At 46.0% G+C, this 12480-nt stretch overlaps 1 protein-coding gene across 5 annotated transcripts in view; it reads right to left on the bottom strand.

Moving 5' to 3' along the window:
* Nucleotides 1-3367: 3367 nt before the first annotated feature.
* The window catches only part of RIMS3 (regulating synaptic membrane exocytosis 3), a 99332-nt gene continuing 90219 nt past the window's right edge, over nucleotides 3368-12480 (bottom strand). For all 5 annotated transcript variants that reach the window (XM_053267151.1, XM_053267154.1, XM_053267152.1 and 2 more), the window contains one exon: nucleotides 3368-12008. In XM_053267151.1, coding sequence (XP_053123126.1) covers nucleotides 11799-12008 — 210 coding nt within the window. In that variant the 3' untranslated portion in view covers nucleotides 3368-11798. The remainder of the gene's footprint in view (nucleotides 12009-12480) is intronic.

Here is a 12480-nt window from a genome sequence, read left to right as displayed (position 1 = left end):
TATCGCTCCCTGCTAAAAGCTTTGTTCTTGTGGCTTCCGCTGCTGACTTGTAGTTTTTAAATTTTCCCAGAAGGCAAGGCAGTCAGGAGATGGGGAAGGGCTGTGTCGGAAAGTGAGAGTGGGGTGGCCATCAATGTCAGGGATGGGGCCAGTGGCCTCTGAGTGCCTTGAATGTTGCAAGCCCTAAAGCAGGGTTGTGAAACGGTGGCCCTCCAGCTGTTGGCCTACAATTCCCATCATCCTCAGTCACTATGGCCAGTAGCCAGGGATGATGGGTGTTGTAGGTCAACATCTGCAGAGGTTTGACACCTCTGCCATAGAGCTGCTGCTGCTACTGCAATGGCCACAGGATTTGGGCCTCTGGGTAGGAGAGGCTTGTCCTAATGGGGATGCCAGAGGAGGTACAGCTGCCTCTCCTTCCCGGAGAAGCCCCATTTGCTCCTCTCTCCCATTCCACCCTGCCCCAGCATTAAGGAGAGAGAGCCACGCTGACTGTAGGTTGGCCACTCGTCAGGTCAAGTGGCATGGTTAACCTGATGAATGGCAGCACAGCTCTGGGTGGGGCAGGGTGGTTATTATTTATTTAATTTATACTAGCTTACCCCACCCAGAGCATCTGCACACTCGTATTGGATTGCTCCCCTCACCTGAGCCACACTCCTGCTCCTCCTCCTCCTCCATCCCATTGCTCCCACCCCCCTCAGCCCTCTTGGTCCCAGCTGCAGCGTTGCTGCCACCTGTTGGCCAGACTGCAGCCCCCTATCCCCAAAGACCTCACCCGAGCCCCACTGCGACTCCTCCCCCCAAGAGGAGCAGCAGTTTACCTTCCTCGCTGCCACCACTGCCATGGCCGCTTGTTCCCCTCAGGCCATTGATAGCCTCGAGCCCGTCCCTCACCCTCCCTTCTTTCTCTCTCCTGCACTCACTCTTTCCCTCTGTCTTTCTTCCCCTCCCTTCTTTTTCCCCCTCTTTCTCTCTCGCCCTTCCTGAGTTAACAGATCTTGTTCATCTTGTTTCCTCATCTAATTCACACACTGGCAGGTTCCTTCTCCTGAAGGGGCTCTTTCCTCCCCCACGACCCCTCTCTTTGCAGACCGCTGCCCACTATCCTTCTTTAGAGAGAGATTTTTCTCTCCTCTACAATGAAGAACATCTTCCAACCAGTAACAGTTGCATCCCAACTGACCTTAACCATCACAGGCTCCTCCCTGCTATCTGAATATGGAATCCCCACTTCCCAATCACCATGGTGCTTCTGTTCTCACGGGCTCCTCCCTATCTGGGAGGAATCCCCATATGGAATCCCCACTGCCCAATCAGGTCCTCCTGCTCACGAACTCTCGTGAGATCTGCCACACATGGGATTAGTCCCGGGTACACCTTAGAGAATTATATAGATAGAAGATACCGCCTGACTCCAAAAGACTCTAGGTAGTTCGCAAAAATAAGCACAAGGGGGGGGGGACCACAAACTCTTAAAAACAGCAATTTAAAACATTCAGGGATTGCTTAAAAGCCTGGCTGAAAAAAAAATGTGCCTAAAGGCCTCTTCTGAAGGCTGGCAAAGATTTTAAACCGTGAATGTCTATAGAGAGCACATTCCACAGCCTAGGAGTGACTACAGAGAAGGCCACTCCTGAGTCACTGCCAGACGGGCTGTCGGCATACCGAGATGGACCTCTCTCAATCTTAATGTGCGGTGGGGATCATGCAGAAGGATGTAGGTGTGGGGGGTGGGGAGAGAATGAACTATTCTTGCTGGTGGGCTTGCAACTCCCCTCATCCCCAACTACAACTGCTTGTGGCAGGGGGTGGGGGTGGGGTGACTCAGGTTGGCCTCTCCTGCACCAGAATAGGGCAAACCACCCCTGCCATTAGGGATGCTAACTGCTTTTCCACTGTAGTGAAGAAGGGGTGTGGGGGAAGGAAGGAGGGAAGGCATCTTATTGAGGGAGGGAGACCACTCCTTAGAATGGTAGTCCTCAAACGTCTTCTTCCATGACCCAGTTGAAGGCAATCTCTTAATTCCATGTACCAGAAGAATAGTTTATCCTCAATTTTCATGATATCGCAGGACAAATACCTACATAGACTATTTAAAATAATGAAATCTAGCAGTCTCGCCAGAGACAAGGTATCAGTCCTGTACCTGAATGACTGTAATGCTGCTTTAAAATATGTAAGTGATATTTTGATGATATAAACATTCTTTAGCAAAGGGCCCAGTGCCTAAGAGTGCTGTGATACAGTATTGGGTTGTAACCTCTACTTTGAAAACTGCCGCCTTCGAAGGGACCTATTTCTCGGCTGACGCACTGCTATACTCTCATGCAAAGAAGAGTGGAGTTTGTGGACAGGTAAGCTGTCTACCTGGCATGAAGGTTGTGACATCAAGCGTTGCTGATTAGTGTGTGAGAGGAGCTGGTGGGGGTGTGGATAGGTGCTGGATCTAAGGACACTGGCAAATAGTTGAGGGGTTGCTAGTTAAGATGTTAGGATCTCCAAGGTAAGGTTTTCTGAAATGCCACCTCCATATGCTGAACCAGCTAAACAGGCAGGGCTGCAGGGTTCCAGTGAAATTATAGCGCTGCATGGTGACTGAGATATGTACTTGTTAGACACAGAGAAACATTCCAGGCTAGGAGAAGTGGTTCTCCAAACAAACAAGTCACCTAGTGTGTAAAGGCAGAAAGCCTGCAGAGCAGCTTTTAAACTGTGGGTTGACGATATCCAGATCTGCTCCGCTGTGGAGATAAAACTTCATCAGGAGCCTTCTGGAGACTATTCTGAGTCCAATAAAATTGATATGATACTGCCCTTGAATCAGAGTTGTGTGCATCAATACCAAAGAACCTCAGTGTGAGATATTAAGAATAGTATGTGTTCTTGAGAATCTTGTCTGGTTTTTGTTTTGTTTTTAAAGAAATGAAAGTAGGTTTCTGATCTGTGTCGTTTGCAAGAGAAGCTTGGGCATACCTTGGTAGTGTGTGCTGAGGTTTCAGAAGTCAGGATAAGATTTCAAACAGTTGCTGGCATAACTCTTTGCTCCACCTTCTGTCAAAAGAAATGTGATTTGCGGAAGGTGCTTAATGTATACCACTAATGTGAAGTTGCAGGATCAGCTTCTGATGGTGAATTTGGACTGCTGGAGTGCAGAATAGATCTTTATTTTCTTTTACCTTTTACTGCGACATTCCCACAGTCCTGCTTAAATAAGAATTAAAATTGTCCCTCGTGTCAAACCAACCTTAAAATTATGCCTCCCCCACCAACAAAATTCACTCCTGGTATTTGTTTATATGTGAACAAGAGACAAGTGGGAAATGCTGCTGAAGGTTCTTTTCCAAACACAGTTTTGCAATCCAAACAGTTTTCAAAACTGGCTTTAATCATCTTCATTTGCTGCCCAAATACTGTACATGCAGTTAACAAGCCAAATGGAGAAACATCAACTTTTTTTTAAAATCCATCTTGTCTCCTTTGGAAAGAGGAAAAAACTTGGCAATAATATTTTACAAAGCGGTCAGTCCTGCTGCATATAAACCACAGAAAAATACAAGAGTTTTACGTTTAGGAAAGACCACGCCACATATAAACCATTACAGAGCGCAAGTAGAAAATTGCCGTTGAGTTCTTGGTTCATTTGAAACCACTCTATCCACTGCCCATCCCCTTCTTATGCTCAATGTGACTGGGCATTCTTAATTCTTAATTTGATCCCATTTATAGGGTTTTCTTTTATCTTCATATTGAGTACAAATCTGTCCTTTAAAGCAAAAAATACATCATGAGCTTTCATGGCACCCAGGTACCATGGATTTTAAAGGCAGGTTGACCATAGCATTGGGCTGACTTGGCAATTTTTTAAAACAATCAATTTAGAAACCTTATCTGTGTTCTTGTGAAAATGACCCTGGCCATCTCCTTATTGGCCACCTTCCTGCCGCAAATGATCCACCATGTCTCCGCTTGCTTAAAACTTTCCCTCTTTGCTTAGGATGTCACCAGGGCCAACTCATCCTAAGAAGCTGGGGTGGGGTGCAGGGTACAACCAGAAGGCACAACTCTCTCTCTCTCCTTCCTGGAGTTCTGTTTGCTTCCCTCTTTCCCGCCCAACCCCAGTGTTAATGAGAGCTGTGCTACCTGCAGGCTGGCCGTTCATCAGGTAGAGCTGTGCAGTTAACTGGGCAGGAGAGAGAGCAGCAAAGGGAGCTCCAGGAAGGAGAGACAGCTGTGCCTCCTCTGACACACGGACACACACCCTGCAGAGTTCATTAGGACTTTGTCACCCTTCTCCTCGCCACATTTGAAATTAGCTGAAAGCTTCTAGCCCTTCGCCTTTTAAAAACTGCTCTTCGTCTCTTGGCCGCAGATTATGGGCCCATCTACAGATTACCAAAGTGGCATAGGCATGGCCGGACCTAGTGCGGCTCTGCTCACGGAAAGAACTACATGGGTCAGGGGCGGTGACTTCCCAGTTACCAGAGACGCCCTCCAAAAGGGTTCCGAAACATCAAGCTAGTACAGAATGCTGCTGTCTAACTGTCCTAGGCGTGAGCTGGCACCCATGTGTCGCACCTGCTTTGCGCAAAAAGCCCCGACCCACACAGTTCCTTCCTTTGGACGGCGGCAGGAGACTCTTAGAAGGAATGACGGCAGGCAGAGTTTCTAAATCAAGATTGAAGAATCTCATGCACGGATGGGTGGGGTTGCCCACCCACCCCCGCCAGACTGAGCCAGCCCCAGAATTCAATGGGGCTTATTCCCAGATAAACAGCCATAGGGTTGTAGCCTTTGCTGCCTCTTGAAAAAAAATCTGCAGACACCCATGATCTTGTGCTTTAGTGCAGGGTTGGCCAACGGGAGGCTCTCTAGCTGCTGTGGGACTACGACTCCCATCAACCCCAGCCAGAATTTATTTTGTGGTGGCGAATGATGGGAGTTGTGGTCCAACAGGATCTGGAGGACCACAGGCTGGCAACCCTGCTCTGTCAGGACTCCAGTTCCAGAACTGTGGCAGGCCCAGTCCAATTTTGAGAGAACCTGGCCTTCAGTTTTCAGCGACAGACTCTGGGAATTTGGGTGCGGTCACAGTGAGCCATGTGTGCTAATGTGCTAGATTGCAGGACTTCAGTTGCCATTGTCCCCTGCCACAATGGCGGAAGGTCACGGTGGTGGGGATGATGGGAGTTGTAGTCCAACAGCACCTGAGAACCCCAACTTCGATCACCTTTGTACTAGAAGTTTGATTATGTGTGTGTTAAAGTGGGGTTGGGGCGGGATAAGAAACTGACAAGGAAGTGAAGAATTTTCGTTTAGTTCCTGTTCGTCTTCGAAGGACATGGAGATAAGCCCTTTATGGAGAGGAAACGACAAAACAGAAGGCCACCAACATCAAAGTGCGAACACTCCGGAGCGAAGACCTGGTTGCTCCATCTCGGGAGAGACTATTGCACCAAATGCCCAGAGAGAACAAGGTGTCCTCCTTCATCTCTGGCATCAGGCAAGCATTGCTTTGAGGTCCTTGCTATGAATATCGGACTACTACAATCTTCCATTCCAGCAAGTGCTTGGAATGTCTAGTCACTAACAAACATCTCTCCCTTCCCCTCCCTCCCCCCCCGCCCCGTCCCAAACATGGAAACAGATCCCTTACTTATAAACAACACAATCTCAATTAATACATATCTCTTGCCCCCACATACTCCCCCACCCACCCGCACAAAATCAACATTTCTGAGGCTTCTTTAAAAAAAAAATTCTGGAAAAGCTTTGAAATAGGAAATGCTTTTTATAAGGCCTTCAGCAGCGACTTCAGTGTGGATTCTGTGATTTCAGACGATGGCTAGATCAGGTGGCAGATCTCTTCATTCTTGAACAACATCGTTTCACTTTCATTGTAAATTTCATTGTATTTTTATCCCGGCTTTCTTTTAGGGAGCTCATAGCAGTCTGCGTGTCCTTCCACACCTGCTTATCTTTAGAACAATGCTGCCAGGTAGGTTAGGTTAAAAGAGAGCGACTGGCTGGAGCTTGCACAGGGAGCTGGAGGGCAGAGTGGCTTTCTGAATCTGGAGTTGTCTAACTCCAAGACTCCAGCCCAGGGCTGGTCATTGGACCAAAGTATATTTTAGGTGAAACAAAAAGATGAAATGCATCTCTTGTCAGAGAAAATAGGGCTGTCATCTGATTAGTTTTAGGGGAATAATCTTAAGAGCTTAAGCTCCTTTTGCATATGAGCAAAACCAAGCATTCTGAAGCAAAAGCATTTTTCATTTGTAGATGACACATCATCACAGAAGTGGCATTCCCGTATGCGCGAGCGAAAAGTGGGGGACGCCTCTTCTAAGACAGCACCTTTTCAGTTGATGAAAGATTTTTGATTTGTTAGTACAACGGATGAGCTTATTAATTGTTGCAGCCTTAAAAACCCAGGGCTATTCTGGCTTGACATTTTTCATCCCTCGTGGCGCAAATTTGGAGATCTGCAGTTTTATCCCACAAGAGGCAAAAACATGACTAGGGGAAGAGATGCATTAGTGGAGCTCCATCACCACTGCTTTCCTCTCGCAACTGTTGCCTTTACCAGTCAAACACGTAAAACAAGTTGCAACATATAATCTGTGCAAGAGCATCTCATGGTAACAAGCCAGGGAGCTTCCAAGGGAGGCCCGGCTGCCTCTCCTTCCCAGAGCTCTGTTTGCTCCTCTCTCCCCCACCCTGTGCTGCCTGCAGGCTGGCCATTCAGCAGCTTAACTGTGCAGCTCTGCCTCCTGGCAGCACAGCTCTCATTAAGGCTGGGGGTGGAGTGAGATGGGAGAGAGAGGAGCAAACGGCACTCCGGGAAGGAGAGGCACCTGGGCCTCCTTTAGAGCCCAGCTCCACTGGCTTGTTGGGATGAGCTGCTGCTGAACACCAGTCGTAAAATCATGAGGTATACAACCAGTAGCTGATGCTCCACTGGGATAGCTGGCTTCCCACCATTTGTTAACAGTATTGGGCCAGGATTTAACCATTGTGTTTCTCTTTCCAAACACATGCTGGGTGTGGTCTTGTTTTAAGCACAGACCCCAGTTTCCCCATCAGCCCTTATCCATTTCCTATAACTTGAATTAATAGTGCAAATTAACTACCCAATCCTTCATGTCTTAGCTATACTTTCCCCATAGGAAGCCACCAATAGAGTGGTCCCACTTATGGTTGGGATAAGACTGGTGAAAATAGAGGGCTCTCTTGGTTGTGGCTCTGTAATGAATCATTAAAACGTTTAAAAGGAGCTGCTTGTATGAAACAAGGGAAGCCATTGGCTTGCCTCCAAGTTGTTTCCGACAGCATCAGTACCACCACCATGGGCCAGGTGGCCCCTAGAGTCCGTGAGTGCAAGACAAGCTGGAATGGCTTGCAGCCAAAGGTTAAACCGTCTTCTGGCTTATGCCCTGGCTTATGCCCTTGACATGGATGCCACTTCTTGTCTGCATAGCTGGCCCTAGCCTTTTGAACCTTACGGGAAGTTTTAAAAAGCCTGGAGGGTTTGCTTTTTTAACCACAACCTTTAGCATGCAACTTATTTGCAGTGCAGTCCTGCACATGTTAACTTGGAAGTAAGTCCCACCTGTGTTCAGTGTGACTTACTCCCAGGCAAATGGGCCTAGGACTGCAGCCCTGGATTTACTAGGCTTCAGGTTAAAATTCCAAGGGCCCCATCCACCAAGGAACGATGAGTACTCCTGTGCTCTACCACAGCTCTTGCTCATTTCAATGGGCTTGCAGAGGAGAATTCCTAGTGGATCATGCCCAAAGAGATTAACTTAGCATAGGGACAGAGCCCATGTTTGTGACTTCCTTGTCCCCTATATACTATGATGTATTTTGCCATGTATTATTTCAATAGCATCCTCCCAGATTAGAGAGACAGAAGGGGGAAAAGACAGAAAAATGAGCTCGCTCAGGAATGTCTCAGTACTAGTTGTCTGTTGCAAAAATATAGATCATGCAACAGATGTCCTTTGGATCTTCCCCTTCAGACCAAGCTATGGTCTTGGGGAGGGTATTCCCCCCGCCCTTTTTTTCTTTTGGAAGCTTTAGGAAAACAGTTCAACAGAGAGGTCTTCTAGTTAAGGAAATATCTGATTCCATGCATAGAAAGGAAACAAAAGAACTGAGGTTATACTCAACACAATGGCTGGCATCCAAAAGGGCTCTTCTTTTAGGTGCATCCCAGAGCTTGGGAACATTCCGTGTGGTTTCCGCCGTCCCCCCACTTTCAGGTCCCTTTGGGTGGATAGAAATACTTGCATTTTTCTTTGGATGCCGGCTGGTGCATATAAGTTTGGAAGCAGCTTAAATGTTTTAATGAATAAATAAACTGGTGTGTTCTATCTGGTAAAATGCACCCCCTACTCTTAATCCTCCCCTAAATACTCAATGTGGGTTCCTGATGGTGCCAAACGCAAAGGAGGCTCATTTCAGAGTTTTGTTATGGGCCAAACAACACACCCAGACTCATATGCCAAGATGCAGATTGCATAATCCCTTATGCTAAGCCTTATATGCATATGCCCTATGCATAAACTAAGCCGGTGACTATTTTTATACGCTATTGGAAACTCGCCCCCTAACATGCTGTTGGTGCAGTAAATGTGGGCTGAGTGAATGCATGATGTCGCAGTCCCATGGTAGCTGAAAAGCATGGCCAACGACAGTGTGAAGCTAGCCTGCCAATGATCATAGCATGTCAGTTTTGGCATGTCTACTGGCATTGTTTTAAGGAGTGTCACAGTTTCACCATGTCAGTGCAATGAGCATGGCCCCATCATCCTACTATCTAGGGTGTTTGCCCCCGCCCCAATGCCAAGGAGCAATATTTCAATTCCAGTGGAAGAGAAATCTGGGTGAGATGACTTCAAATTCTTTTCTTCTCTCACTCTTGTTCTCCCAGAGCATAAGTGCCATTAAGAAAACCTAAGACAGGCACAACAAGAGAGTCTATCATTCCATTGGCCACCTAACTGTTGCACTGCAATAGTATTAGATGCCCGATAGGTTGCTATGAACATTCTCCCAGAGTCGCTTGCTAAGCCAGCCAGCTGGTTCACTGTTCTAAGTCTAACAAGGATACCTAAAAGTCTGCTTTAAGAGAAGTCTTAGTGGTCTTCCCTACTTTGGTCCCAAACAAATGTTGTGCTACGCAATGGCCTTGGTAGTAAAATCTCACCATGACCTTTAAAGGTTCAAGAAGCATGTTGATTCGTTCCACTATTAATTCAGGACAGTGTGTGTGGTTTGGAAGGCTGAACACGTGCATAATTTCCATGCCATGACAAAACGGATCACATGGGAGCTTGCCTACTCCAAGGACCTGCTCACCTTCCCATCAGAGAGAAGACTGACTTGTTGACTGTTCTTTGTTGTCAATACCAGTGGGTCACAACTAGAGTAAGACAAAGTAGCTCCTGCTTTGCTGCATTTAAAAAATAATAATTCTGGTACTTGTATGCATTTCCACATTTGATGATACATTAGTAGGAGTCTGCGAAAGCAGCCAGTATGGATGGTGATGCACCTAACACAGAGGAGATCGCTGATTTGTTTCCTTAGAGTCCTTCCTAAATTAACTGTGTTATCAGCGAAAGAGAATGCTTTGGATGCAAACTTGGAAACCAATATATTGCTTATCTTGAAAGATGATGCAATAGACCAAGCACAGGGTAAAATGCATGAGAGAAGAAAAGCAAGACCAAGGGGCCTTCATCAAGTCCTTGAAGTCTTTCAGCAGTTTGGTGAAGTTGCAAATCCAGTACCTTTAAACTTATGAGGCCAGAAGTTTCAAATCCAAAGATGGCTGAAATGGGGTCGCTGCACAATTGCTTATGTTTTGAGGGCAGATGCAGGATCACTTTAGATAGTCATCAGGCAGATGTCACTCTCCGTCTTCAAATTTCATTAAAATGCAGGAGGTAACTGGTAGTGGCGTCTTTTACAGTTTTGTTATTTTGTTCTGCATCTCATTCTTCTGAGGTGGTGAGGCGTTTATCTTGGCTGGATTAATAGAGGAACTCTGATATAATATTTCTTTGTTCATTGTGAAAACTGTGGTCTTGCTAATAATTCTTAAAATCTCAGTTCCATCACCCATAGATTGAAAAGGGAACATCCAGAGCTATCTGTTAAGTAGAAATCACCCAGAAACTTTGTGTCTGCTTCGACATTGACCCATGATCTTTCTCTTTTACTGCTCCTATGGTACAGTTGACGTGCAACGTTATTTTTAAAAAATGAAGAAATCACAATTTCCAGTAGTATCTCCCCTGAGTATTTTCAGCAAATTTCAATAGGCACCTTCATTAAAAGCTTCCATAATTCTCAATTTTGCTACAAGAACTGGTCCTTGCTTTAGGGACCAGATTGCTACATAAAAACACAGACACACAAACAGTTAATAGCCTATTCCTATGCAGGTTTACACAGAAGTAAGCCCTGCTGTGTTCTAGGGGGCTTACTCCAGGTAAGCATGCACAAGATTGCAGCTTGAAGGTATTCATTTCAAAACACTTAGTCGACTGAGAGATCCACACTCACCTTTGTGAGAGATCCAGGGGCTGCTACTGAGAAACATTCCCCTATAGCCCACCAATGGGGTTTGGAAGAGCTGTATTCAGCTTTGCCCTGGTGATCCAATGTATCTGTTTTAATACATTTTCACCTTATGTGGTTGATTCTCCTGCCTCTTGGGCTGGAAACTGGGCCAGGCCCAAAGACAGAACATGCAAAGATTAATCTTTAAAAGTGACACAATCTGACGATCATGTCTTTTGCTTCTGCCTGGCTGAAGGAATGCATCGCAGCTAAGCTCTTGCACAATTCCCACTAATTTTAGTGGACTTGGACAGGAGACTGAATAATGCCCCAAGACTGCAAGAAACATGATGTCCAATGCCTTGGTAAGAGAAGGCAAACAAATTAAATTTGCCAAAAGGTGACACAGAAAATGTGGATTTTAAGATGATTTAAACTTAACAGTCATGTCAAATGCACCGTTTATAGTTGCTTCCCTCTACAACTCTGGCAAAATTGCCTTGCTTCTCCTTATATGCAAGCAATACACACAAAACAGGGAGTGACCGACTTGCTTTCTCAGCACTTCTGAGGTTTGCACCCAGAAATTAAACAGGAAATAGCTCATAGGCACTTCCCATTAAGGAGGGAAGATGTCTGCACAGGTATTGCAGAGGGATTTATGACCACATGGCAGGCTACATAATGTCTGAAGATGCTACATTCCTTTAAAAAAAAACAACTTAGTACTGAATTTCTCTTTTAACAAGAAAAAAAGAGAAAAGCTCTACCTTCCCCTTCAAAGGTGAGAAGGAAGAAAGCCTATTCAATGAGCAAGCTACTTGCAGTGGGGTTAAATGAGTCTGATTGGAGATGTTCCCCAAAGTGTTTACAGACGAGAAATGGGTTGACTCCTTTTCAAAGGCCATTTGATTTGAGGTGATGTAACAGTCTCTAAAGTGAGAGTTGGTCATGTCAACTTTTTCTTTATCACAGGTTTCTTTTCTTCCCCTTTTAATTTCTCCCCACCACATTCTGGAAGTTTCTCCTCCTACATTGTGTGCCTTTTTTTAGAGTGAGTGAGGGCCACGTCTAAAACTGTTGGGAGCAGTTTCCTCCTCAAGAGTAAAGGAGGAAGGGTGGTGGAAGGGAAAGACATGAAGTATTTACAAACCGTGCTACCAAAAGTTGTGGTAGGACCAGGCGTCGTCCTTCCTCGGTTTCTTCCTTCCTCCTGGCCACCCTTAAGAACAAGAAGGACTTGTACTCTCTAAAGAGGACTGGGAGAGACGACGTGTTAGGGGTCCGATGGTGGAGTCCGCCAGCGAGGAGGTGGGGAAGAGCTTGTACCAGCCCGTCACCACGCTGGACAGGTCCAGCTCTTCTAGAACAATCTGGGCCATTCCCATGAAGCACTTGTGGTCCATGCGGCCGTAATCTCCCCAGACAATCACCTACAAAGAAGGAGAAGGAGAAGGTGAACCTGTGTATGAGGAGTGAAAGGAGAGGAAAGGAATGCCTGCCGTAGGCAGGAGTTGTTGAATCTCCCTTTGCCCAGGTTTCTGGCCACATGTGATGTATCCTTAGGAATGCAGATATTTTGGATCAACTCAGTGGTTCTGCCCATCAAATGCAGAGTGCTATAAACAATGAAATGGGCCTGTGCACCTGGGAAAAACATCAGGCCAAAGGTGTTTTTATAATGATTATTGTAAGCTGCCTTGAGGATGTTGGTGTTGACTGGGCATCAGGAATAGCTTCAGCTGGAGTTGGTAGCCCTCACTGAAAGGTGGGGTATATATTCTGTAAATAAATCAGCCCCTTTGTTTAAAATTGGAGTTAACGTGTGGGACTGTTTGACTTAGGATGATAACATTGCTATACTTGTTATGAGAGAGATAGATAGATAGATAGATAGATAGATAG

The sequence above is a fragment of the Hemicordylus capensis genome, chromosome 7 (genome assembly GCF_027244095.1).
Source record: "Hemicordylus capensis ecotype Gifberg chromosome 7, rHemCap1.1.pri, whole genome shotgun sequence".
NCBI classification, from domain to species: Eukaryota; Metazoa; Chordata; class Lepidosauria; order Squamata; family Cordylidae; genus Hemicordylus; species Hemicordylus capensis.
Note: the sequence above shows the minus strand (reverse complement) of the source record. Positions and strands in the feature narration are given on the sequence as shown.